Source organism: Macaca nemestrina, chromosome 1 (assembly GCF_043159975.1).
Source record: "Macaca nemestrina isolate mMacNem1 chromosome 1, mMacNem.hap1, whole genome shotgun sequence".
Lineage (NCBI taxonomy): Eukaryota > Metazoa > Chordata > Mammalia > Primates > Cercopithecidae > Macaca > Macaca nemestrina.
The window spans coordinates 18,425,353-18,452,787 of record NC_092125.1 but is presented as its reverse complement, the minus strand read 5'-3'; the positions used below and the strand labels follow the sequence as shown (position 1 = coordinate 18,452,787).

Sequence of the window (27,435 nt, the reverse complement as noted above, 5' to 3'; positions counted from 1 at the left end):
GAAAGCACAGCCTGCCAGGCAGTGAGTTAGTTAACATTCGGAGCAGAGCCTGCTAGGCAGTGAGCCCTGGGAGAGCATTAGTTGCTTTATCACTCATGAAAAGCCTTCTGGAAATGTGGTTGTCCACTAGTAGACTGGGCAAAGAGAGTCAGGTACTCACGCAATTAACTCAGTCAGGCTAACAGCAAACAGAACTGCAAAGGCCACCTGACCCTCTCCCCTGACTCAGAAAGCCTGAGGCATCTGCCTGGTGCAGTTTCTCCACCATCTGCCATGCAGGGCACTACCATGCCCTTTGACCCCCACCTTCCACTCTCTCTCTGGACTTTCATCCACGCTCAGCAACAGCCTGTTGGCGCCAAATGGCCTCCAACCCCAATTGTTCTTACTAGCTCCCTGGCAGTGTTCCCAACACCTAGTAGCCACTGTAAGGACAAATGCAACTTAAAAACAAGAGGCTTAATTCTCCCAGTTGAAAATGGGGGAAGAGATTTCCTTCCCTTCTTTATTCTCAGAGCATTTACCTTAGAAAACTTGTAATTATAAGCACTTTCTCCTCTCTTTCAAATGCATGTAACTTTTTTTTGAAGATCAGATAGGCCTTTTGTCAGCTTGATGACTCAGGCATGTCTCAAGGACCCGGAAGCCATCTCCTTGAAAGGCAAACATCAAGGGAGAGACAGTGGCTCCAGCTCCCAGTGTCTGTGGGAGGATGAGAGCCTGCCTTTAGTGGGCACCTGCCTCCAAGTTGCAAAACTGCCTCCCATCACAAAGATGTAAGAAACTTGTTTTTCCCTAGAGAAAGCCCATTAGCTAATACAAATGGTCACCTCAGTTACCAGGTAAAGTTAGAATGAACGGCGTGTGACAAATAGTGTTGTCAAGTTCTCTTACTACTTATGTCACCCAGTGTAATGCCTACCTGACATAGCTGAATTTCTACTCTCCTCTAACCTATCTTCTCTATCTTATCTTTAAGAAACAGGAAGACGGGCTGGACACGGTGGCTCAAGCCTGTAATCCCAGCACTTTGGGAGGCTGAGGCAGGAGGATCAGGAAGTCAGGAGATCGAGATCATCCTGGCTAACACAGTGAAACACCATCTCTACTAAAACTACAAAAAATTAGCCAGGCGTGGTGGTGCATGCCTATGGTCCCAGCTACTCAGGAGGCTCTGACCTTGTGATCTCCCCGCACCCCTGGCTAATTTTTGTATTTTTAGTAGAGATAGGGTTTCACCTTATTGACCAGGCTGGTCTCAAACTCCTGACCTCAGGTCATCCACCTGCCTCAGCCTCCCACAATGCTGGGATAACAGGTGTGAGCTATCATGCTTAGCTCCTTTTTTTTTTTTTTTTTTTTTTTTGTATTTTTAGTAGAGATGGGTTTTTGCCATGTTGGCCAGGCTAGCCTCGAACTAATGATCTCAAGTGATCCGTCCACCTCGGCCTCCCAAATTGCTGGGGTTTCAGGCGTGAGCCAGGGTGCCCAGCCAAGATACCCTATATTTTAACCCCCCTGCCTCTCACTAGACAAGAAGTTGATTTGCGGCCATGCTCCCGCTTCTCCATTCCTTGGTCATTGAATAAAGTCTGCGCTGCTTGGCCCTCGCTTTGGGTTTCATATATTGGCTTCACAACGCCGCCTTTAGGGGAAAAGCTGACTCAGTTGGTAACAGTTACTGTCCGTCTTGAAAACGTGTGTGGAACGAGCTGTGTCTGCTTAGCTCCATAAACAGGTGAGATTCCTTCCTGTCTTGGCTGTCTCTTAGCAGGTTGCTTGTGGTGTGTAACACTTTCTGGTTTAAAGTGTTTTTCAGTAATGAGAGTGTTTTCTTTCTTTGCTACCTTTGTAGAGAGGATTTCTGGGTTGGGAGATTTTGTTTTCTGTTATACTTCTCCAACAGTGCCCACAGCTGTTGAAGAAGGAAAATAACTTTCATCTGAGGACTGTGAGCCTTTTCAAATTATTAGGCCCAGATAGGCATTAAAATGAGACAGCAATCACATCCTACATGCCCCTTTTGAGCTATGTATTCATCCACTGAAACTGCTTGCTATTGCTAAGAGTAGTTATGAATTAACCTAATAATGCCTCACTGGACAATGTAACCCACACCCTATTGCTTAACAATGTATAGCCAATCACTAATCAATGTTATTTCTGAAAACCAATGAGAATTCCTGACAGAACTTTGTATCAGGCCACTCCCTGACTCCTCCCTTTTTGTTCCTTTAAAAACCTTGTGACAAAAGCCAAATGGAGCTCATATCCAAGGTCACTTGTGTCTGAGGCTTCCAGGCAGCTGTCCTTATTCTGGCTCAAGTAATATTTGTAAACCACACTTTGTGCTTCAGGCTGTCCCTTTTAGGTCCACACTGTTTACCTAGTGCAGGGGTGGCTTCTAGGGGTCCCACAGGCTTCCCAACCCGACTCTCTGCTTCCCCTCCAGTCCCCTTCCATTTGTTATCACACAGAACACAGCCAGTTATTTCTTCAGTATGAATCCATGAGATTTCCTCCCAGAGGAAAACTCCACAAGGCTGCCCATTGCAATAAGAGGAAACTCCTGAATCCTTGCAGTGTGCAGTCATTTACACAACCTGGCTGCTGCCCTTCTCTCTACAGCCTTGTACCATGCACCTCATTGTCCTCCGCGTTCCAGCTGTGCTGACTTCCTCTGTGTCCTGTTAACACAGAAACTCGGCCAGACACGGTGGCTAACGTCTGTAATCCCAGCACTTTGGGAGGCCAAGGCGGGTGGATCACTTGAGGTCAGGAGCTCAAGACCAGCCTGGCCAACATGGTGAAACCCCGTCTCTACTAAAAATACAAAAAAAATTAGCCGGGTATGGTGGCACGCGCCTGTAATCGCAGTTACTCGGGAGGCTGAGGCAGGAGACTCTCTTGAACCTGGGCGGCAGAGGTTGCAGTGAACCACGATTGCCCCACTGCACTCTAAACTGGGTGACAGAGTGAGACTCCATCTAAAAAAAAAACAAACAACAACAACAACAAAAACACAGAAACTCAAAGCTTCCTAGGGCACAACTCTTGCTGTTCCCTCTATCCAGCATCTTTGCGCAGCAGCTCCTCATCACTCATATCTCAGTTCAAATTTCACCCGTCTGATCACCCCCAAAGAAGAGCCCTGCCCCGCAACCCTATCTTACCTTATTCCACTGCACCAGCCCATCTTCTCTATAGTGACTCTCATCCCATGAAATTATATTACTTATGTGCTGGTTTATGTACAGCGAGCATTATTTTTTGTTGTTACTTTGTTGGTTTGTTTGTAGAGACAGAATTTTGCTATGTTGCTCAGGCCGGTCTCAAATTCTGGGCCTCAAGCAATCATTCCACCATGGCCTCCCAAAGAGCTGGAATTATACGCGTGAGCCACCGCACCTGGACACAGTGAGCATTTGGAGGGTTGATCTTGTTCATTGCAATATTTCCACACCTAGAACTGTGTCTGGCCAGAGGTGGGTCTCAAAACTCTCTGTGCCCACCAAGAGCAGGGTGGGGCTGGGATGGGATCAACCCTGGCTTTCATGGTGAACTAGAGTTGATCCTTTAACAACACTGGGGTTAGAGGCACTGACTCCCTTTGCAGTTGAAAATCCAAGAATGACTTGACTCTCCCCAAACTCAACTCCTAATCGCCCACTGTTGATCGGAAGCTTTACCGATAATGTAATGTTGATTAACACAGATTTTTATGTTGTAGTTATTATATACTGTGTTCCCACAATAAAGTAAGCTAGAGAAAAGAAAATGTTATTAAGAAAATCGTAACAAAGAGAAAATATATTTACTCTCCATTAAGTGGGAGTGGATCATCATCAAGGCCTCATCATCTTCAGGTTGAGTAGGCTTAGGAGGAAGAGGAGGAATTGATCTTGCCGTCTCAAGGGTGGCAGAGGTGGAAGAAAATCCGAGAAGTGGACCTGCATAGTTCAGATCTGTGTTGTTCAAGGGCCAACGGTATTTGAGGACTATACTGTATTAGCACAGTGAGTGCAGACAGGCACCTGCAACCATCCCAGGCGCAGAGGACAAGCTTAAATAACCGATCTGTTAAAAGTCGGTCCCTCCCAGTCATGGTGGCTCACACCTGTAATCCCAGCACTTTGGAAGGCCGAGGCAGGCAGATCACCTGAGGTCGGGCGTTCAAAACCAACCCGACCAACACGGAGAAACCCCATCTCTACTAAAGATACAAAAAATTAGCTGGGCGTGGTGGAACATGCCTGTAGTCCCAGTTACTCAGGAGGCTGAGGCAGGAGAATCGCTTAAACCCAGGAGGCAGAGGTTGCGGTGAGCCAAGATTGCACCATTGCAGTCTAGCCTGGGAAACAAGATCTAAACTCCATCTCAAAAACAAAAACAAAAAAAAAGTCAGTCCCTTTTTGCAAAACTCCTTTCTGATTGAAATGATACAGTATTACTATCAGCTCTGAAACTCAGTGTTTCCAAATACACTTTTCCACTTTCGCCTAGCAAAGTAACATCAAAGCTTATGAAAGCAAGTGCTCATGAGAAATGCCACAAGGAGACTCCAGTGAGAGCCTTTGTTTGAAGTCAATTTTTACTGGACGAATGACTAAGTTACTTGTTTGCCTTTGTCTACACCCTGACAGTTATCTCATTTGCTACAACTTAACAAGTCATGCCAAAATGTCATCCTTGCTTATTGTGTGAAAACAGAATGTACTTGAAGGACAGAATTTTCCTCTGGAGAACTTGGCAATGAAGTTCATTGAGTTGGGATGAGCTAATCCAATCATGTATTACAAGACACATACAAATGGATTTCCACAACTGTTTTCACCCTAGTCTGTGTCTGGTCATTACATTTGATTTGATGGGGCCATTTGAGGACCGCTGTGAGGATTGCAGTAGTCTTCATCTCAGCTGGTCTACCAGTTAGCCACTTCCACATGACTGTCTTCTGTGCGGAGACCATTTCATGGGCTTGTTCTGCCAGTAATTCAGGGACCACTACCCAAGGGCCCGGGCCCAGACAACAGTCCAGCCTCCACCTTTGTGATGCACAGAGACCCAACTCAAGCCTCTTGAAGCTTCTCATCTGCTCTCTTAGGTTGGCACATGTATTTTATCTTTCTCTTTTATAGATGACCCTTTAACAAGTGGGGGTCCCTGGCACATATTGGAGTTTGTATGTCATTGTGTATGTGTTATATTTGCAGAAAGTGAATGCGACCCAGTGTCCACCAACAGATAAATAGAAAGACAAAATATAACATATCCATACGTTGGAATATTATTCAGGCAAAATAGAAAGAACATTCTGACATATGCTACACCATGGATGGACCTTGAAGACAGTATGCTAAGTAAGATAAACCAGTCACAACGAGACAAGTGCTGTATGATTCCACTTATACAGGGTTCCTAGAATAGTCAGATTCATAGAGACAGAAAACAGAATGGTGGCTTCCGGGGGCTGGGGGAGGGGAGAATGGGGAGATTTTGCTTAATGGGCATAGAATTTCAGTTGGGGAAGATGAAAAGATTTGTGGAGATGCATGGTGTGATGAGTCCACAACAATGCAAATATACTTGATGCCCATGAACTGAGCACTTCGAAATGGATGTTGTAAATTTTATGTTATATGTATTTTACCATAATTTTTATATACGCATATATAAATACATAGATGGTGTGTGTGTGTGTGTGTGTGTGTGTGTGTGTGTGTGTGCTTCATCCCTATGTACAGGGAAAGACTGCTTCCGGTGAAACATTTAATTCATAGCTGGTGAATATAACCGGCTGTGTTTATCCCTGGAGGAAAGGGTCTGTGTTTATCCCTGAAGGAGAGCGTAGCTCATTGCCCCCGCGTTGCTCATGGAGGACTGTGCTTGATACTTTATAGGCCTCCCGCCCTCCTGCAGGAGAGCACTGTCAACATCACAACTGGCTGGCAGGGCCACTGCCTTTAAGGGCCTCTCTGAACGCTTCCTTCCACCACCTCCCAGAGCGTGGAAATCTTCTCGCCCCAACTGCAGGGGAAGAAGCGGGCACAGTGCTGTCTCTCCTTCCTCCTCCTTCTCGCCCCTTCTTAGAGCGGGTGAGCCACCTGGTTTCACCTTCCAAAGTGTTATTAGTTACCTCAAGAAGGGTCATCAACTTCTCAGGAGATCCTCAAACTCAGTGATTTCCAAGTCACGTTTAATATTTCTACACTTTTATTTTAAAATTACAGTGTAAATTAATACAATCTTTGGTAAAATCTCGATACAGAAGTATGTAAAGTGGCTTTTTTGTTCTCCTCTGCCCCCCTGCCCAACCCCACTTGGAGGAGGCTTGCCCCCCTTCTTAGCATCGGTCCCTCGGCTGACTCACCTGGCGGCCCCTCCTTCGGAGTGCACTTGTCACCGTGCTCCACCTCCTGGGAGGCTGACTACACAGATGGTGTCACGGGGCTCCCTGGCTTCCCTGGCTCCCACTCCACAGCTTCTCCTTCCCCTTAGGATGGCCTCAGGTGACTGCATCCTCCCCCATCAGCTCCCATCCCACCCTCCTTCCTGGAATTCTTCTTCTTCACCCCCTCAGAGCTGGAGATTCTAGGGGTGCCCTGCTGCTTCCAGCTCCCACAACTGCTCAATCTGTCATGGTTTTCCTGCCCACATCTTTGTAAATAATTCATCGATTAAGCACTCCTCCGATTGCCCCATTCAAGTGTCTTCTCAGGACCCTGACTTCACTGTTTAAAAGAAAATAGTCCCAGCCATCATTTAGGTGGGATTTGGGAAAGAATGTCAAAACACAAAGGTGATGTCTTAAATTCAAAGAGTCTGCATATCTTTGCTATATTTCTTGATGCAGTTGAAAACACAGAGGCTGATTAATAATACTCAAGTCCCAAAATTATTTTCTGCTTCCAAGCTTGTCAAACACATTTATGTTTAAGGCAAAGTTTGTGTGTGTGTGTGTTTGTTTTTTAACACAGTTTACCCCTTATCATTTTGATCTTGAACATAAGAATGATTTCATCCAGGCACGGTGGCTTACGCCTGTAATCCCAGCACTTTGGGAGGCCGAGGTGGGCAGATCACAAGGTCAAGAGATCGAGATCATCCTGGCTAACATGGTGAAACCCCATCTCTACTAAAAATACAAAAAGCTGGGTGTGGTGGCAGGTGCCTGTAGTCCCAGCTACTTGGGAGGCTGAGGCAGGAGAATGGCGTGAACCCAGGAGGCGGAGCTTGCAGTGAGCCGAGATTGTGCCACTGCACTCCAGCCTGGGCAATGACGTGAGACTCTGTCTCAAAAAAAAAAAAAAAAGAATTATTTCAAACACTTTTGTTTCTGTAGTATTCTTGCAACATCTGGGGCATGAACACAGTTCTCAGACATAAATGGGGACTGAGCAAAGAAGAATTAGGTTACTCTGGGTGTTCAGGATTTCATTAAATGTTTTCACTACCTCAGCTTTTTTCCCCCCTAAGTAGTCAGCGACATGGTGGTATCCTATCTAATCCAATTCTTCTAGCAGCACTCTGGGGCAAAATTTCAAAGCTCCAAAGCTCAGTTTCCTGCTAGGCTGGGCTTCAGTCTCTTAAAAGGGTAGAGGTGGTCACAACTGATGCTTCCCTGGACTCTGCAGGAGGCATCTGTCCCTTTTCAGCACCTGGATCCCTGTTGTTCTTGAGTGGAGGCTGGAAGCTCTGTGAATTGGAAGCTCTGTTCTCCTTGGGCTGAGAGGCAGGTACCTGCTAAGCCAACCACCCTGGAGCTGGAATCTGGAGCACCGAGGTTCGAATGCTGAAGACAGCTGACTTTCAAGCACAGGCATTTCTGACCCTGGTGCAAGACCATTTCTGCTCCTGCTCCCCGATCTCCCCTAGCTCCTGCGCATTTCCACACCTGGTTCTTAGCTTCCCAGTCAATTTTCTGAGCTCCCCGAACCCTTCATCAAATACCTTTCTGCCTAATTTGCACTAATCAGACTGCATTGCTCGCAATGAAAACCCTGACATAGGCAGGAGTCATCTGTACAAAGTGCCATGCGTAGGTGACTGCTAAGAATAATACTTAGAAACTGTTTATTATTATTATTATTATTATTGTTTTGAGATGGAGTTACACTTTTGCCGCCAAGGCTGGAGTGCCATGATGTGATCTCGGCTCACTGCAACCTCCGCTTCCCAGGTTCAAGCGATTCCCCAGCCCCAGCTTCCTGAGTAGCTGAGAATACAGGTGCTCACCACCACGCCTGGCTAATTTTTGTGTTTTTAGTAGAGATGGGGTTTTACCATGTTGGCCAGGCTGGTCTTGAACTCCTGACCTCAAGGGACCCACCTGCCTCGGCCTCCCAAAGTGCTGAGATTACCTGCTTGAGCCACCACACCCAGCCTGTTTATTATTATTATCATTGTTGCTATTAAAATTTAAGTCTCCCTTTTAGTACTACAACTTTACGAAACACTGTAGGAGGCAAAATGAGGCACAGAGCTTATTTATTTTTTTAAGATAGCTTTGAGATGTAATTCATATACTGTACATGCAATTCACCTACTTAAAGTGTACAATTCAATGATTTTTAGTTTATTTAGAGTTGTGCAACCACCACCACAGTCAATTTTAGAAGATTTCATAATCTCAAAAAGAAAGCCTTTAGCCATCACCCCCACCCCTCCCACTTTACCCCACCCCCAACCTTAAGCAACCACTAGTCTACTTCCTGCCTCCATAGATGTCCTTGTTCTGGACTTTCTATGAATGGAGTCACATAGTATGTTGTCTTTTGTAACTTGCTTCTTTCAGTTAGCGTAATGTTTTCAAGATTCATCCAAGGTGTAGCATTAGTACTTCATTCCTTTTTATGCTGAATAATGTTCCACTATGTGGATATACCACACATTATTTATCCATTCATCAGCTGATGGACAATTAGTTGTTTTCACCTTCTGGCTGTTATGAATAGTGCTGTTGTAAGCATTCGTGAATACGTTTTGTGTGGACATCTGTTTTCAGTTCTCTTGACAGATACCCGGGAGTGAAACTGCTGGCTCCTACGGTAACTCTGTGTTAAATTGTTTGAGGACCTGTCAGACTCTTTTCCAAACTGGCTGCACCATTTGACACTCTCAGCAGTTCATACTTTAAAAAATTACCCACGTTAAACAAGAAATGATGTTTATAAATCAGTCATCATAATTGAACCTCATACCATGGTAGTCTCATGTGTAAAAAGTGCTATAAAAAATAAGTGCTTATTATGTTACTTTATGTCTTCACAGCTATGATTGTCAGTGGTCTTATAAACTATTTTTTCCTAGAGACCCAAGCTAATAAATCTCTTCTGAAAGTTGAATCATAAAAATTGCTATGACACTTTGTGAAAGCCATAAGCTCAAAAGAGACAAATAGTTCTCTTCCTGAGCCTTCTATCCACACAAACATTAGGTATGCTTGCTGGCTAACGCTGCCTTGCCAAAGTGGGAGGATGTGTCATTTATAAGAATCAGAAAATGGTGCATTAAAAAGAGAAAATGGAGAGTGGGAAAGGATGAGAAGCATGAAGAGATGCTGAAAATAAACCTTTACCACAAAAAGATGGGAATTCAATTAGATGTATGTCCCATAACTAAATACACAACTATAGATGTAGGAGATAAATCAAATGAGATATTTTAAATTAAATTATTTTAATAAACCCAGTAATATTGTACATAGACAATATAAAAATCTCTGTAGTCAAAGGACTTTTTAAAAAATTACATCTCCTTCTGCTATAGAAAAACTTCACACACCTTCAACAGCAAAGAATCTTATTTCTCAGTGGTAAGGCATGTTAGGGATACTCTTGCTACATGTAACAGACTTTATCAATGTTCCCTATAATTAAAAATAACAAGGCTGGTGCAGAGGCTCACATCTGTAACCCCAGCACTTTGGGAGGCCAAGGCAGGAGAATCATTTGAAGCTAGGAGTTCAAGACTGGAGTGGGCAACATACTGAGACTCCCTCCTCTACAGTTTGTTTTTTGTTTTTTGTTTTTTTAATTAGCTGGGTATGACTGCAGTCCCAGCTACTCGGGAGGCTAAGGCAGGGGGATGGCTTGAGCCCAGGAGTTGGAAACCACAGTGAGCTATGGTCATGCCGCTGCACTCCAGCAGTGTCTTTAAAATACTAATAATAAATATCCAATCACAATTTCCACTATTGGGTGGGGGGCGGCTGAGAATTAAGAGTCACCTTGTCCACCAGGGTGTTGCCCTGAGCAGGCAGGAGATGGTGTGGCAGAGTCTGCAGAGCTGAGACCCCAAAGCTGGGGACCACTGGGAAGAGCGACGGAGTTTCTGAGATTTGGCAAACACAGAGAAACCAGGTGGAGGGCTCATCATTAACAGGAAATGCTGGAGCCAGACTGAGCTTCCCAGGCAATTACGGTGCATCGCCCCTGATAGGAAAATGAAACACAAGTTATGCTGCTGGCTGTAACCCCTCCACAGCAAATACTGTAAGGAAAGAAGCCGGTTCCCAGAGACACCTCAACCAAGAGATCCCAGAGAGCCAGAGGTCCCTGCTCCAGTGGCAGGTTTGGTAAGATTCACCCTGACCTAGATGCCACTATCAGAAGGAGGAAGGAGGAGGAAGATCACTTATTTGGGGAAAAGTGGACCTGTTACCGGAAAGGGGTCCTGATACAGACCCCAGGAGAGGGTTCTTGTACCTCGCACAAAAAAGAATTCAGGACAAGTCTATAGATCGGAAGCAAGTTTATTGGAGATATAAAGAAACAAAAGAATGGCCACTCCATAGGTAGAGCAGCAGTATGGGCTGCTCAACTGAGTATACTTAGGGTTATTTCTTGGTCATATGCTAAACAAAGGGTGGATTATTCATGAGTTTTCCAGGAAAGGGAGGAGACTTCCCTGAAACATGGCTTCCTCTCCTTTTTAGACTATAGAGGATAACTTCCTGACGTTGCCATGGCATTTGTAAACTGTCATGACGCTGGTGGGAGTGTCTTTTAGTATGCTAGCACATTATAATTAATGTATAATGAGCAGTGAGGATGAACAGAGGTCACTTTCATTGCCATCTTGGTTTTGGTGGGTTTTGGCAGCTTCTTTACTGCATCCTGTTTTATTTATCAGCAAGTTCTTTGTGACCTGTATCTTTGTGACCTGCCGACCTCCTATGTCATCCTGTGACTAGGAACACCTAACCTCCTGGGAAAGCAGCCAGGAGGTCTCAGCCTTATTTTACCCAATCCCTATTCAAGTTGGAGTCACTCTGGCTGAAACACCTCTGATAGACCTTACAGGATATTTGAACTTTGAAGTAACTGCTAGTTTACAGAGACAGAAGAAGAGAGATAGAGTAAGAGAGACCATTTTAAAATGAATAAGAGTTTCACACAACAAAATCTAAATACAATTTTTGGTGCTAGGTAGTAATTGGGGACTCCAGAAGGCAAGAAGAGATTTTTTTTTTTTAATTAGGATTTTTGGCCAGACACGGTGGCTCATGCCTATAGTCCCAGCACTTTGGGAGGCCAAGGCGGGTGGATCATGAGGTCAAGAGATCAAGACCATCCTGGCCAACATGGTGAAACGCCATCTCTCCTAAAAATACAAAAATTAGCTGGGTGTGGTGTAGCATGCCTGTAGTCCCAGCTACTTGGGAGGCTGGGGCAGGAGAATTGCTTGAACCCAGGAGGTCGGTTACAGTGAGCCGAGATCATGCCACTGCACTCTAGCGTAGCACACTTCCACTATGAGACTCCGTCTCAAAAAAAAAAAAAAACAAAATTAGGATTTTTTTGTGCCCTAAACTGTGGAGAGTAAATTCCTATTCTGCTGCACCTGTGGTTCAAGTCATCCTAAGATCTGTGCATAGGATCAACCTCCAACCCCTAGATGAGATGGAGAAAGAAAATCATCTTGGGCTGAGGTCAAACTCCAGGGAAAGAAATCCCAGAGAGTTAACAGAAGGCAGACAGGGATATTTATCATTCTTCAACACTGAATGTTTAAGGAGTGAAACTACTTCTCAGGGATGGAAGTACAATTTCAACGGTGTCACCTTAGGCCATAGGGGCAGTGATCTAGAGCTTATTTAGGGAGATTAGGCCTTGGAGGAAACTATATTCCACAATCAAGCCAGAAAGCAAGGCCAGAGCTGAGAGAAGCTACAGGCAGCTTGTGCAGCCCTGGGAAACCAGGGGAACCACCAAGTCGCCCACGAGCCTGTGCGCCTCCAAGCTGGGACCTCTTGAGTCAGACAGCTGAGGCCAAAGACTGGGCATTACCCTGTGGAACAGTGGGTGTGGGAGAGATTTGGGCTGGGTGCTCTGTTGCCTTTCAGGAGATGGTTCTCACCCTATGGTGTGATGCCTGATCACGGCTCATTCCCACTGAAGAAAAGCTTTGTGGTGCTTCATGAATGAGTGCCTGCTAGGACAGGGGTGACATGAGGAGTGTTCCGGGGATGGACAAGTCCCCGGATGAAGAAAGTGAGACCCTTGCCTGGTGTGAGGCTTACCAATGACCATGGGAGGGGATGGATAGGGAAGCAAGGTCTGGGTGAAGATCTAGCTCTCAACTTCTAGGAGACGGGGGTGGCCTTCAGGACAGGTAAACTCCTTTGTAAACACACAGACATCTTGCGAGGAGAGATACACGGGGAGGGGAAGGCAGAGCCCACCTAGGCCAAAACATCATTGTGGGCTTTAAGTTTCAAACTAGACTTTTAAAAGTCGACAGCAGTTAAGGCTAGTGTTGTGGTGCAGACCTGTAGTCCCAGCCACTGGGGAGGGTGAGGTAGGAGGATCTCTTGAGCCCAGGAGTTCAAGCCTTCAGTGAGCTATGATCATGTCACTGCACTCCAGTCTGGATGACAGAGCAAGACTCTAACTCTAAAATAAAATTGAAAAAAAAAATTCAGCCAGGTAAATCTATAGGGTTAAAGCTTAAAAAGTATAAAAGGTGTATAGAAAAGTCTCCCCACATTCCTCTACCCCCATCTACTCCACCTACCTCCAGAAAGCAGAACCACTATTACTAGTAGATCTTTGTGTAGTTTCTGAGAGATTTTTATGCAGATACAAATAAATATTTTTTTGCCTTCTTTCTCCACAAATGCTGGCATACCCTACATGCCATTCAGCACTTTGAATTTTCTTTCTTTTTTTTTTTTTTTTGAGACAGAGTCTCTCACTCTCGCCAGGCTGGAGTGCAGTGGTGCCATCTCAGCTCACTGCAACCTCCACCCCCCGGGTTCAAGCAATTCTCCTGCCTCTCCTCCCAAGTAGCTGGGATTACAGGTGTCCGCCACCACGCCCGGCTAATTTTTTTCTATTTTTAGTAGAGACAGGGTTTCACTATGTTGGCAAGGCTGGTCTCCAACTCCTGACCTCGTGATTCGCCTGCCTCAGCCTCCCAAAGTGTTGGGATTACAGGCGTGAGCCACTGTGCCTGGCCACTTCGGCTTTTCAGTTGAACACTGTGTCCCAGGGACCTTCCCACATCAGTGTATGCAGAGTTTCCTGGTTCCGTTTTATGGCTGTATACTGTTCCACTTCATGATTAGCTGGACCGTAATTTTCTTTACCATTCCCCCAATAGAGGACACTAAGTGCTTTCCAACTTGTTTTTTTAAACATAAACAATGCCACCATGAAATGAACAACCTGGTATACCTTTCACTTTTCGGGATGAGGCTGTATCATCAGGATAAACATAAATTTCTAGAAGGGAAATATCTGGATCAGAGTGGGTGCATTGGTAGCTCTGAGAGGTATTCACAAATAGTTCTCCAAAAAGGAGACACCCATTTACACTCCCACCAGCAAGTAGGAGGGTGTTTTACTTTTTCCTTTTGAGATGGAGTCTCACTCGTCGTCCAGGCTGGAGTGCTGTGGCTCGATCTCAGTTCACTGCAGCCTCTGCCTCCCAGGTTCAAGCAATTCTCCTGCCTCAGCCTCCCAAGCAGCTGGGATTACAGGCGACCCCACCACGCCTGGCTCGTTTTTTGTATTTTTAGTAGAGTCAAGGTTTCACCATGTTGGCCAGGCTGCCCTTGAACTCCTGACCTCAGGTGACCCATCTGCCTCGGCCTCCCAAAGTGCTGGGATTACAGGTGTGAGCCACCGCGCCCGGCTGTCTTACTCTTAACATATCCAAAGTGTTCAACTTTTCTTCCAAGTCTGCCTCTCCTCCTCCTGTCACCACCATCACCCATTTGCTCAAGTCTGAAAGCAGGACACCACCCTCACACCTCCATCCTTGCACCCCAGCAGAACACCCTGACAGTACTTCTAGAAGAATCTGTCCCCGTCCCGCCTTCACTCCGGTTATATCTGGAGTTAGCCTCGGCCCCTCTCACCTGGACACCTGTGCAGGTCCCCTGCCTCTCCACTCTCCCCCCTCCTCGCCAGCCCACCCCATCCTCCACACTGCAAGCCAAGGGGCCACAAACACTGCAGCCGGGCAGGCTCACTCTCAGCCCATCATAGGGGTGGAAAATAGGACACTCCCCTCTGCAGGATCCAGGCTGTTTGGTATATCCCTCAAAACCCGGGCCCTGCTGTAAGGCCCGGACCGGCTAGAGTTCTAGGGGTCGTCTCCCTGCATCCATGTGAAACTTCCGAGCGTTCGTCCTTGGGGTTTTGCCTCATGGCATCCCAGAGCCACGCAGGCACTATGTTCACACCCTGCCGCCCTGCGAGATGAACAAGAAGGAGAGCAACAAAGGGAGATTGCCACAGGCCTGAGTGTGGAGGAGAGAGAAAGAACAGCACAGGAAAGAGAGGCCGGGAAGGCCCCAGCTGCCGGCTCAGGTTCACTTCGTGTAGAAATTGCTCCAGCAGATTGCTCTGCTAAAGAGAGGAAAATACACTTGACGTACGGTCCCTGCTTGGCTCAAAGCTGCGTGTGTCTCTAGGCTGGTGACAAGCGGGCAGAGCTTATTAAAAGCAGTGCACATGGTTCTCTGCCCAAGCTCAGAGCCCTTTCCCTTTCCCAGTGTGGGTGAGGAAGTGTGCAAGGCCTAGTAGGCCTCAGACTGTGTGGCTGCAGTTTCTGTAACTGTTGTTCATCCTGAGAAGTGAAGGTTTGGAAAACGAAACGGAGAGACCCAAGAACGCTATCGGCTTGGGGCATTGGTTCAATGTTTACTCGGCAAATGTGCATCGTGCTCCTGCCCCGCGCTGGGCTGAGCTGGGAGCAGGATTAGACACTAAGACAAAGTCATGGAGAAGTCCAGTGCCACGAGCTCTGCAGGAAAGATGCGCCCAGGGCTCTGTGGGCCGACTTTGGGCAGGAAGAATGATGAAGATGTAAATCCTGAGGATGCGCTGGCTCCCGCAGACATTCTCAGAGTCCCAGAGAGCCAGGGGGCAGGAGGAATTCCAGCTGTGGTTCTGGAGGATTGTTAAACCTTTTTGGTGTGTTTCCTACTCTGAGGCATGTTTGCTTTACTCACAATGACGATGCGATTCTCTGATTACCTAGCAACTATAATAAAGCTCTAAAGGAAAAGACAGGTTCTTCCAATGCACAGAGAGTCCCAGGTGGAAGGACAAGACCCCAGCCTGGAGAGGAGTTTCTATCGGGAGGAGAATGAGAACGTAAATCCCTGAAGCTGGGAGTGGGTCCGGTGCTGGACCCACTCTGGACAGTGCTGAAATGTACTTCAAGGTCCTTTCTCAGTTGCTGGAGCATTTGAAGGGGATGTTCTCAGAGATCTGGGCTGGTAATCCTTTCCCTGCCGAGGTGTCACCAGATGGCCCTTATGTTGCCACACCTGTCTCCCCGGGTTGCCCTCCTTAATCACTTCAAACCAGAGCCATCTGCCAGGGCAGCGGGCAATGCGATGCTTGTGGGCAGCTCCATCATCTCTAGCCAAGAATCATTTGGACGGGCCAGAACTGCACTCTGGTCCCAGCCAGAGGACCCCAAGTTCCAAAGTCCCTCATTGTGCAAACAAAGAGACACAAGAGAAGCCTTGCAAGTTGAGGCAAGTCAGGCTCAGAAGGAGACCATGAAAGTCAGCATCTGTGGGAGGGGCGGGGGGTGCAGAGAGGATAGGGGAAAGGGAGGAACCAGCAACGCCTGATCCCTTCCATGTGCCCGACTCTGCAAGTGGCTTTGTTTCCACAAACCTGCCATGCCTCTAGGAGGCAGCACCGATTGTCCCGATTCACAGCTCGGAAGCAGGGACAGACAACATGGATAACTCGCTCAAGATCACTCCAGGCAAAACTGGGAATTTGTCTTAGTTCATTCAGGCCGCTATAACAAAACAGCACAGACAGGGCGGCTTATAAGCAACAGAAATGTGTTGCTCACAGTTCTGGAAGCTGGAAGTCCAAGATCAAGGCGCTGGCAGATTCCATGCCTGGTGAGGGTCTACTTTGTGGTTCCTGTGTCCTCACACGGTGGAAGGGAGGAGGGGGTTCTCTGGACCTAATCTTTCATAATGGCACCAATCCCATTAATGAGGGCTCCACCCTTCCGGCCTAATCACCCCCTAAAGGCCCCACTTTCTAATACCATTACTTTGCAGGGTAAGGGTTCAACATACAAATCTTGGGGGGAATACAAGCACTCAGGCCATAGCAGAGTGAAAGCCAAATATCCCCAACTCTAACGTCTACCCCTCCCCTGTAAAACCATATGCAGGATCTACTAGAGAGAACGTGTGTCAGACTGAGTGCACATTCCTGGGAACTGAGAGCTTATATAAAAATTCACATCATGGCCTTTTAACTGCACCCATTAACTCAAGACCCCTTGTCTCCAAACCCCAACTTTGACTAGTTAGAGAATCACACAGAAATCATTATAAAGTGCTTAGAACATCAGGGTTTTCACACGGTGACTAATACTTTTGTTTACTTATTTTTATTGATACATAATATTTGTACGTATTGATGGGGTACATATGCTATTTTGTTACATGCGCAGAATGTGTGATATCCAGTTGGGGTATTTAGGCTATCTACCCCCTCCAGTATTTATCATTTCTTTTCTTTTTTCTTTCTTTCTTTTTTATTTTTATTTATTTATTTATTTATTTTTTGACAGAGTCTCTCTCTGTCACCCAGGCTAGAATGCAGTAGCACAATCTCAGTTCACTGCAACCTCCACCTCCCAGGTTCAAGGGATTCTCCTGCCTCAGCCTCCCGAGTAGCTGGGATTACAAGCGTCCACCACCACACCTGGCTGATTTTTTGTATTTTTAGTAGAGACAGGGTTTCATCATGTTGGCCAGACTGGTCTCGATCTCCTGACCTCAAGTGATCCACCCTCCTTGGCCTCCCAAAGTGCTAGGATTACAGGTGTGAGTCACCACACCCAGCCTGTATTAATCATTTCTATAGGCAAACACATTTATCAAACCACCTCCATCCTCTAACATTTGTTTTTTCTCAGACGTGAGATCCTATTTGCAGGACTGTAACAACAATGAACTTTATTAGAGAACTAGAGAGGCACATGTGCCCTAGAGGAGGAGCAGATGTCCTCGGTGTGTTGTCCTCTATCAGGGGTCAGGTTGGAAGAAATATGGCCCCCACCTGCCTTTGTAAATAAAGTTTTATTGGAACACAGCCACACCCATTCATCTGTGTCACATCTATGGCTGCTCTGTCACTACAACAGCAAAGTTGAGCAGTTGCAGTACAGACTTTGTATGGCCCACAAAGCTGAAAATATTCATGATCTGGGCCTTTACAGAAAAAGTTTGCTGACCCCAGCCAGCTCTTACTCACTATGGGATTGCCTGTGCAGGAGCTGTGCCAGCTGTGTTCACATAATACATCCTGTTTTCATTCACCAAGCTCCCTTCCGACTACAACATTCTGCCATTCTCTGATGTAGGAGATGTGACTCAAGGCCACACCGTGCACTTCTCCATAAAGCCACCTCCTGGACCAGTTGGGTTTCTTGCTCTTTTTCCTTCTGAAGCAATCCTCTCTCCCCCACTAGGCCCCCTGAGTGCACTACGCAGAGGTGCCGCCTCTGAGTGGAACGTGCCAGGCCCCAGAGCTGCCTCTGGGTCTGCAGGAGCACAGAATGGACAGAGGGCTCTCTCTGCTGTTTTCCCTCAGGGCGTGTCCCATCTCAGTCTAACAGGGAGGTGCCCAGAAAACAGGTGGAGGTGAGGGCCACTCAGCCCAGGAGCCCTCTGAGCTGTTCCTTCTTGACCGGCACACACAGCTCGCTCCTTCACTTCCTTTTCCATCCACTGCCGGGCCCAAGCCGGCCTTCCAGGGAGCAGCTATGCCTTACCTCTACCGGGCCCCAGGGCCCCAGGCACACCCGGTTCCCAAGGACGCCCGGACCACCCACTCCTCAGGCCAGAACTTTGAGCAACTGAGGCAGGAGTGCCTGCAGAGAGGCACCCTTTTTGAGGATGCAGACTTTCCGGCCAGCAATTCCTCCCTGTTCTACAGCGAGAGGCCGCAGGTCCCCTTTGTGTGGAAACGACCAGGGGTGAGTGGGGCGAGCAGGGGAAGGAGCACAGACGACGCCGAGGCTCAGAAGCTCGCGCAGGAAGTGGAAACGGGAGCTGGGAGGGGCCGGCTACGCTCAGTGCAACAGAGGTGCATCACCCCAGTCTACTGTGGAAAGCTTTGCAGTTTGGAGGCAGAAAATGATAACAGGCCTGGGATGCTCTGCGGTGGGGGCCCGAGGCATCTGGCTGTACCGCCTCCCCTGCCTCAAGCTCTCTGACTCCCACCGAGGCTGAGGACCTGGAGTCAGAGCGGGTCTTGTCAGCAGGTGATAGGCACGAATCAAAACCTTATCCACAAGGACAGGCCCCCACCCTGTGTGTGTGGTAACACTGAGATCACGTATGTACAGTGCTCTGTGGCTTCTGGCCCAGAGCTGAGGGTGCTCAGTGTGGATGGATGTTTAGCTCAGCAAGGTCTCAGCAACTGTGTGACAGATGGAATACAAGGGAAGCAGGAATCTTCTCCCCAGAATCATGCATCCCCCATTCCCAGAGATCAGGGTGAACAGTGCCCCACCTCTGACAGTCTGGAGGTGTCTCCCCAAGAGGTACCAGCTGGTCACTGGGTCCCAAGAGGTGCCAGCTTGTGCCTGAAACACCATGTCAATATTTGCGGTGCTGGATTAGTCAGGGCTCTACCTCTGACCCGGCGCCAGCTGGGCTGGCTTCCATTCCCTCCGGGTGGGTACGGGCCTGGGAGTGGCTACCGTGGGGTCAGGTGGCTTTTGGGCAAGGAGGGGCAGTACAAGGGATGCTGGTCCTACAGGTGAGATCCTGAGTGCCCGTCTTATCCTGCCAATTTGTCTTATGCATATAGTCATATCACTTAATTTCCCTGAGCCCCAGTCTCCTCACCTGTAAAATGGAAACAATAATGACTAACGCAGGCCAATGTCTAGCACACAGAAGGTTTCCAGTACATTACAGCTATTGTCACATTATTACTATCACTGATACTATTATTATCATTATGATGATGATTAGCTCTGAGTCTCATCTTACATATGAGTAGCAGACGACTCACCATAACTACCTCCTCTCTATCTCCCAACATTAAAATAATGTTGATGATTTAAGGTTTTTTTTAATGCACATTCACAAAACCTCTGGGCTCTTCATGGGCAGGGCCAAGGTAAACCTAAGCGGCTGTTTCCGAAGCGGTAAGCGTTTTGTTGTTGTTTCCTGCGGTAGGCAGTGTGGGGTGCGTGTGTGTGCATGCACTTGTGTGTGTAGGAATTTGACTATGTGTGTGCATGTGTGTGACTGTGTGCACACGTGCGTGGATATGCATATACATATGTGTGGGGCGGGGGTGGCGGAGTGACTGCAGGCATAGGCACACAGGTGCCTTGATCTTCACCCGCCGGGTAGTTGATCCCACAAGGTGCTATGTTCGTGGGGAAATCACAGTGAGCATTCAGTGGCCCTATCAGAGTTGGGGTAAAAGCTCCCAGGCACCTTCCTCACCACACCACAACCCAAAGCCACGCTGTGATTGGTTTTGGTTCTCTGCATATGGCCAATTGCAGTGTGAGGTCAGGGCACTGGCAGATCATGTGGGGTTGCACTTTACAGACAGGATTAGTAGATCATGCTTTGCTAAGTAAGAAAAAGGACATTTCCAAAATAAAAAAGCAGAAGTTACAAGACATAAAACAGTGACCTCTGACCCTCTGCCCGTGACTGTTAGGTCTCCCTGGGCTTATTTCTGGCCTCAACACATGAACAAATGGGCGCGTGGGCAGCTGCCCAGGCTGCAGGCTATGGGTGCATTTTTAACTATGGGCGGAGATTTCCCTGCAGTTGATGTCAGGAGTCCTGAGAAATAGAGTTCCAGAGAAACTGATTTCCTGGGCTCCCGGTGAGCAGAGCCCCTGACTGGAAGCAGCAGCTCTTTCTGTTTGATCCAGGGTGTTGTATAAATGTTCATGTTCTCTACAGGCGCTTGATATGAAAAGGTTGGAAGCACTTTTTCTCTTCCTTAAAATGGGGACAATAACGCAACTTACGGGGTCCTCATGAGGGTCAGCTGCGTTAGCAAGAGTAGAGCACTTAGCAAAGAGCCTGGTGTGTAAAGAAGCAGTGCCAGTCCTTGTTATTTCTACTGCTGTCATTGCAACCTAACACTACTGCCTCCTGACTCTAGGAGGGTCCCCGTCCTCGCAGTCTGTCTTGATGTCACTTAGTTTAAAGTATAATCTGTACTCTACAACTCACCTACTTTTTGTCAAAGTTAGAATTCTCCAAGATAAAAGCTGGGCACACAAACCAGCATGGAGGGCATCTTTGTCTCCCTCTTTAGAGTCTCCCCTCCTGGGACCAGGGCCACCAAGGCCTGCCCAGTGACTCTAGAGTCCCAGATCTCCGCTCCAAGGGGCTGTCTTCCTTAGTGTTATCTCCTCTGGCATTGCCCCAAATGCTGGGTGAGGCCTTCATTCATAGGCCAGGGCCCTTGATACACACAAGCCCCTGCCAAGATGCACCCTCACCTGCCACCCAGCCCATGCCCCTGTACCAGCCCTCTGTCCCTTCCTCATCCCACTGTCTCCACCCAGGGCAGACCCTTTCCTGATCTTAACCCAGGTCTACTATGTTGCTGTTGTTCCCACGGACTCATTTTCAGAATCTGTTCTGCCTTTTCCTTTGTCTGCAACTGAGATTGTCCCTTTGGTCTGGTCCTCATTCCCGCACCCCTATCTGTTTCTTAATTAGGGGAGTTAGGGGCTTTACGTCGTATCTTACAGATTTCTGTAAAATCAGGAGCAAAAGGGCTGAGGATGAGCATGGAGATTCTTTCTGCAGCATGGAGTCACAGGGGGTCGGGGGCAGTGGGCCATAGGGAAATCACAAGCGTTACCAGGTTCCCTGCAGACCTCTGTGGCTTGGGCATCGTTTGCAGTGGGGCTCAGCACTACGCGGTGCATGTCTCAGCAGCCCGTGGGACCGTGGGGCTGAGGGCCCTCCTCCCCAGCACCACCTTCTTGTCAAACACAGCTGTGCTTGGGGAGGGTGGGCAGAGCACAAAGCCAAGGGGACATTGGAGGGCAGTGGACAGCCAGGCTTGCCCTCCAGGGAGCCCAGGGCAAGGAGTGCACTGAGGGGGTGACTCAGGGAACTGGCTGGGAGGGGCTGGGAGGCAGAGAGGTGATAGGCTCAACCTGGAGAGAAGGTGACATCACCCCCAGGTCTCATGCAAGGAGCTGTGTACCTGAGTGTAAGCGGGTGCACAGAAAGAAGAAGAGGGAGTATCGGGTGGGATCTCCCAGCCTGATGGGGAGCAGCCACCATGCAGTCCAGCCCTCCTTGTCTGTACCCATCTGTTTTTGGCCAGGCAATTCCTCTCCCAATTCTCAGTGTAAATCCAGGACACCTCCCTGAAAGTGCCCACACCCCTCTAGCCCGTGTGGACAACCCCCCAGCAAACCTGTGCACAGCGTGGGACGTGACCACAGCCTCTCCTGCACGGTGGGCTTGCTGTTCCCTGTGCTGCTCCCCTGACCCCCAGGAGGGGTTGTCAGTTGTTCTGGGACAGCCCCAAAGGCCCCATGGCCTCCATAGTGCCGGGCACATGACAGGGATGAGCAGACAGCTATGAATGGCAGCGTCTGGCATCTCCAGACCTTGCTAGAAATGTGGCTTTTCTTCACTGAAAGGCCATGTGAAAGAAAGGATGAATGAAAAAGAAAGAGAGAAAGAAAGAGAAAAAGAGAGGAGAGGAAGAGAGGAAGAGAGAGAGAGAGAAAGGGAAGGAAGGGAAGGGAGGGAGGGAGGGAGGGAGGGAGGGAGGGAGGAGGGAGGGAGGAAGAAGGAAGGAAGGAAGGAAGGAAGGAAGGAAGGAAGGAAGGAAGGAAGGGAGGGAGGGAGGGAGGGAGGGAGGGAGGGAGGGAGGAAGGAGAAAGAAAGAGAAGAAAGAAAGGAAGAAAGGAAAGGAAAGGAAGGAAGGAAGGAAAGAAAGAAAGAAAGAAGGCTTTTCCCTTTGTAAATTATTCAGTGTGCTTAATAGAGGAAAGTCTGTGTCTTCAGCTGAGCCGCGATGATGTACAAAGTAAACAGAACAGTCCCTGAAAGCAAACATTCCAGGGTGACCGGCCCTTAGTGCTCCAGGAAAACCACCTGGCGGTAGGGCAGCGGGGCGGGGGAGGGCGGGGGAGGGCGGGGGAGGGGTCTGCGTGCCTCCCTCAGGGATTCAGGCATCTCCAGGCAGCAGTCTGGGCTCACTTCAGGTTTGTCAAGGCCCCTGCAATTGAGACACCTAAGATCGTCCTATAACAGGACTGTAACTTCAGGTAACCCCATTCTCATGGCCTCCCAAACAACATTTCACAGGAACGACTGTACATCCAGGATCGACATGCACATGCAGGACACTCACACGTAGACAATGCTCCCCAGTGCACAGGCAACCAGCACAACATGTGGAGCATGCACAGGCACAGACGTGTACCCCACCTGGGCACACACACTAAGGCAAGTCACAGGCACCTTGCACATGTGGGCATGTGGGCTGTTACATACACACCACTCCCAGGCCCACGGCCTAGCTGCCGTTCCACACATGCGTCCGCAGAACCGCCTGCGACTGGCCCGGGTGCACACCAATTCCCAGAAACAGTGACCCGCAGAGGAATCGGTCACACATCCAGTCAGCTCCCCAGTTTATACCTGATGGCTAATTTGTGTTTACTTGGAGAGAGTTTCTGAGTTTTCTCCTTTTGTATTTTTCTCCTCGTTGGGTGCGATTTGGTTTAAAACAAAAACAAAAACAAACCTCTCCTGAACAAAACAACCAATTGCAAGACAGGAGCTGGAGGCGGCGGCAGCTGCAGGCACAGTTGGTGCGGTTAGCCGGGCCAGGCCTGCAGAAGGCTGGGGGAGGGGAGGGACAGGGAGGATGGGAAGGAGGCGGGCATCCGGGAACAGCCCTGCCCCAGGAGCCAGTATAGCCTGCTGGGCAGGCATCTGTGGCTTTTGGAGTCCATTTTATGTCCACTTGAGGAGTGAGTAGCAGTGGCAGTGGGGGCATTGCTCGCCAGGGCAATCCCCTGGCAGGGACTGGGCAATCAAGACAGGGAGGGCTTGGGGGAATCCTGGGGTTCCCTTTGGGCAGGCACATTCTGCAACAAGTCCAGAATGTCTAAGCTGGCGACAGATGAGGATGCAGCCATGAGAAGTTAAATGGTCCACCCTGAGACCCACTGCTGAGTGGGGCAGGCTATTGCTAGGACTCTACTGAGGCCCACTAACATGGTCCTGGTTTGCATTGTCCTTATGGGCTCAGCTCAGAGCCACCTGCAAACTCCTGCGCTAGCTGAGGTGCAGGAGGAAGAACAGCAGTGTACCTCCTACAGATGAGAGAGGTCTACCAGGACCCCAGAACTGAGCGCTGCCCCCCACCTTCACTCCCTTTCCAGCCACCGTGGAGATCAGAGTCATTTAATGAAAAGGCTCCAAGGCTACCTGGAGCTGGGGGTGGGAATGCAAAGACATGTGAGACCTGGCAGAGGAGAGGCCAGCATTTAGGAGGTCCTTACTTCTGCTGGGCCTGGTGCATCTAAAAACACACCGTGTTTTTCAGAAATTCTCCTGGCCAAGCTTTCTTGAATATTCTAGACACTAATGCTGCACATAGCTCTCCCTGGGCAGGCGCCCCTGGTGTCTGTCACTCCTCCAGGCTGTCACATCCTGGGAGATGCAGAGAGAGCACCAGCACTTGAAGCTTCTGCTCTTGGTCCTGATAATTCCCTTGACTTCAAAGAAATTTCTATCCTGCCTGTGATTCTTAGGGACACAAGATCAGAGGAGAAGCAGGGTCCTGAGAAGCCTGAGGAAGACAATTCAAAGTAGAGGTCTCTCGGGGAAAGTGGGGCAGCTTGAGCTCCCCACGCGGCGTCCGCCCAGACACTGCTGGAACCTTCCACCTCCAGCCCAGGCCCCTCCTCAGTCCTGGTGCCTGGAAAAGTGGGGAGATGGGGGAAAAATCCTTCACTCCTCTGCAGGCCCCGGCCCAGTTAACTCACCACACCTGCAGGGTGAGCCAGAACGTGCCTCGCTGTCACAGGATTGGCTGTTTCCTCTTCCGGGACCGGCCTGGCTTCCTCCCTCCTTCCCTTTGTTTAGGTCTGTGCTCCTCTGCTTCCCCTAGAGACGCCTCCCCTGCAGACTGCGGTAGCTAGCCTTGCCCCATCCCACCCCTTCCCTCTCCATCCTCGCTCTTTTCTCTCCTGGTTTATGGTTTGTCTCCTCCTCAGATGCAATTTGCAAAACTCTCCTGAACAAAACAACCACTTCTGGGAGGTGGTGGCAGCTACCGGCACAGTGGGCACCGTGGGTGAGGCCAGGCCTGAGGCCGGCTGGGGGAGGGGCGGGGCAGGAGATGGGAGGGGCGGGGCTTCCGCGAGCACGGTCCACCGCATCCAGGGCAGCTCCAAGAGGGCGGGGGCTTTCCCTCTCTCTTTGCTGCCATCCAATGCCAGGAATGAAGCCCAGCAACCCAAATGGTGGAAAATATATGCATTTCGTAAGATTATTTTCTACCCTTTTTTGTTCATGAAATATCCCTCCATATTGTATATGTATATATTAATATGTATTAACGATTAGATTAATATAATGTATGTGCTTATGTGCAATATAGAATAATATATATATGTATATATAATCCACTTCGGTGAAACCATATGAGAGATGCGTGGATATCTCTCTTTATATGGTATAGATACATATAATTTCACCTAACTGCATATCTAAAAAAAAGAAACACTGGGCAGGGTGGCATGTGTCTGTTACCTTAATACCTTGGGATGCCAAGGCAAGAGGATCACTTGAGGCCAGGAGTTTGAGACCAGCCTGGGCAACATAGCGAGACCCCCATCTCTACAAAAAAAAAAATTATAAATTAACTGGGCGTGGTGACTCATGCCTGTAGTCCCAGTTACTTGGGAGGCTGAGGTGGGAGGATTGCTTGAGCCCAGAAGGTCAAGGCTGTAATGAGCTATGATCACGTTACTGCACTCCAGCCTGGGTGATAGAGCAAGACTCTGTCTCTAAACCTATATATATTTGGAATCCACTGGCGGGGAAGGATTAAATTAAAAACTGGAGAAGCTGGGTGGGTGGGGAGTGTGTTTAGTCCAAGGCCCCAGCCTGTGGTGCATGCATTACTCAGCTCGTTGAAGCCCACAGAGGTCACAGAGCTCACAGCTGGGGTAGCCCTGGACTCCTAGCCCAGTGCCTAAGTGAACACAGGAATCCTCAGCGTGTGGCTGATGTCCCACTTTGTGGCCAGGTGTGGCCTGAGTCTCTTGGGCTAGTGGTTGGTGCTGAGTGCTGCTCAGTAGGCAGGACTCCCCAAGGGAGGAGATTACCAAAGATGAGCCCAGGCTTGTCCAGAGCATAGAAAGGTGGCAGCCTTTTCCATTCCCGTGACCCTCTGCAGGGAAAAGAATCAAGCACGACAAAAGCCCTCTGCACCAAGAAAGCAGAGACCCTGAGCCCGCCTTTCATGGTGGCTTGCAGCATGGCAGGTCTCAGTCTAATAACACTCTCATTCCTCCAGGAAATCGTGAAAAACCCAGAATTCATTCTTGGAGGAGCCACCAGGACTGATATCTGCCAGGGAGAGCTTGGTGAGTGTGAGTGGATGGAGCATGGCGAGAGGGAGGTTGGGTCGCTGGGACAGGTGAGCAACCGCAGCATGGGGTCCCTGAGGACCCAAGAGGCATGGGGTTGGGGGAACAACACTGCTTCAGCCTCTGCTTCCTCGTTCCCTCTGAATGGAGTCCAGTGGCCTCAAGCCCCTGCACCCCTGTTCCTCTAGAGTCAGATGTGCCTGTGATGTGGGGCTCACAGCCCCAGAGTTTCCAGAGGAGAGTGACACCCAGCAGCATTGGTCGGGCTCTCCTACACCACCACGATAGCTAACACCTGCACACATGAACTCAGTCACCTGCCAGGCACTCTCCCTAGCACACATGGCCTCATTCCATCTTCCCAACCCACCCTCCTAATGTCACAGATGAGAAAACGGAGGCTGAGGAAGGCTCAGTAACTTGTCCAAGGTCACAGAGGTGGCAGACGGGCAATCAGGATGTGAACCCAGACCTTCCAGCAGTAGAGCCCTTGCTGCTAACCATTATACACACTGCCTCTTGAGGAGCACACCCTGGGGAGCCGCTCCTCAGCAATCCAGTCTGCCTCCTGCAATGGACCTGAGTGCGCCTCAAGTCACTCAAATTGGGTCTTGCATTTTAGGATTTAATCCAAATGGGCTGGGTTTACCTTTAGTCTATCTATGAAAGAGCAAGAGAGAGAGAGAGAGAGAGAGACTTTCTTTTAAAAAACACCAGTGAAATCAGCCAAGAGAGCAAACCACTGCAAGCTTATGTGGACCCTGACTTACTTATAGCTGAGGTTGCCACTGTGGTCTATTGGTTAAGAAAGGCCATGCTGGAACCTCCGGGCTGAGCAACTGAGCTACCCTAAACACAAGATCCAAAGTCACAAACCTAGACTGATAATAGTTAATTAGCTAGACAGAGAGACAATTGAGAGAGAGAGAAGCAGATGGATAGATAGAAACATAGATGAGAAATAGATGATAGGTAGAAAATGGATGCATAATTAGATAGATAAAAAGATTGATAGGTTGATTGATTGACTGACAGACCATACAGAATAAATAGATAATAATAGATAGATGATAGTAAATAATGATAGGAAGGTAGGTGGGTAAATACATGGATGGATAGGTATAGATAGATGGTGGATGATAGACAGAATTATAGTTGACCCTTTAACAACTTGAGTTTGAACTGTGCAGGACCACTTCCAAGTGGATTTTTTTCAACCAAACACAGATAGAAAATACAATATTCCAGGCCGAGTGCGATGGCTAGCACCTATAATCTCAGCACTTTGGGAGGCCGAGGCAGGAGAAT

General features: G+C 48.6%; 2 protein-coding genes across 6 annotated transcripts in view; one reads left to right on the top strand and one right to left on the bottom strand.

Moving 5' to 3' along the window:
• LOC105499156 (angiotensinogen) overlaps nucleotides 1–24,538 on the bottom strand; it is a 61,219-nt gene extending 36,681 nt beyond the window's left edge. Inside the window, exon 1 of the mRNA XM_071074514.1 lies at nucleotides 24,517–24,538. The gene's annotated coding sequence lies outside the window, so the exon portion shown is untranslated. The remainder of the gene's footprint in view (nucleotides 1–24,516) is intronic.
• The window catches only part of LOC105499157 (calpain 9), a 53,359-nt gene continuing 44,074 nt past the window's right edge, over nucleotides 18,151–27,435 (top strand). For 3 of the 5 annotated variants that reach the window (XM_071074464.1, XM_071074467.1, XM_071074476.1), the window contains exons 1-3: nucleotides 24,097–24,664; nucleotides 24,748–24,827; nucleotides 26,055–26,124. In XM_071074464.1, the coding sequence (XP_070930565.1) occupies nucleotides 24,466–24,664; nucleotides 24,748–24,827; nucleotides 26,055–26,124 (349 nt within the window). In that variant the 5' untranslated portion in view covers nucleotides 24,097–24,465. Of the gene's footprint in view, nucleotides 18,478–24,096; nucleotides 24,665–24,747; nucleotides 24,828–26,054; nucleotides 26,125–27,435 lie in introns of those variants that run through there. The other 2 variants (XM_071074466.1, XM_011771637.3) reach the window with 1 other exon arrangement.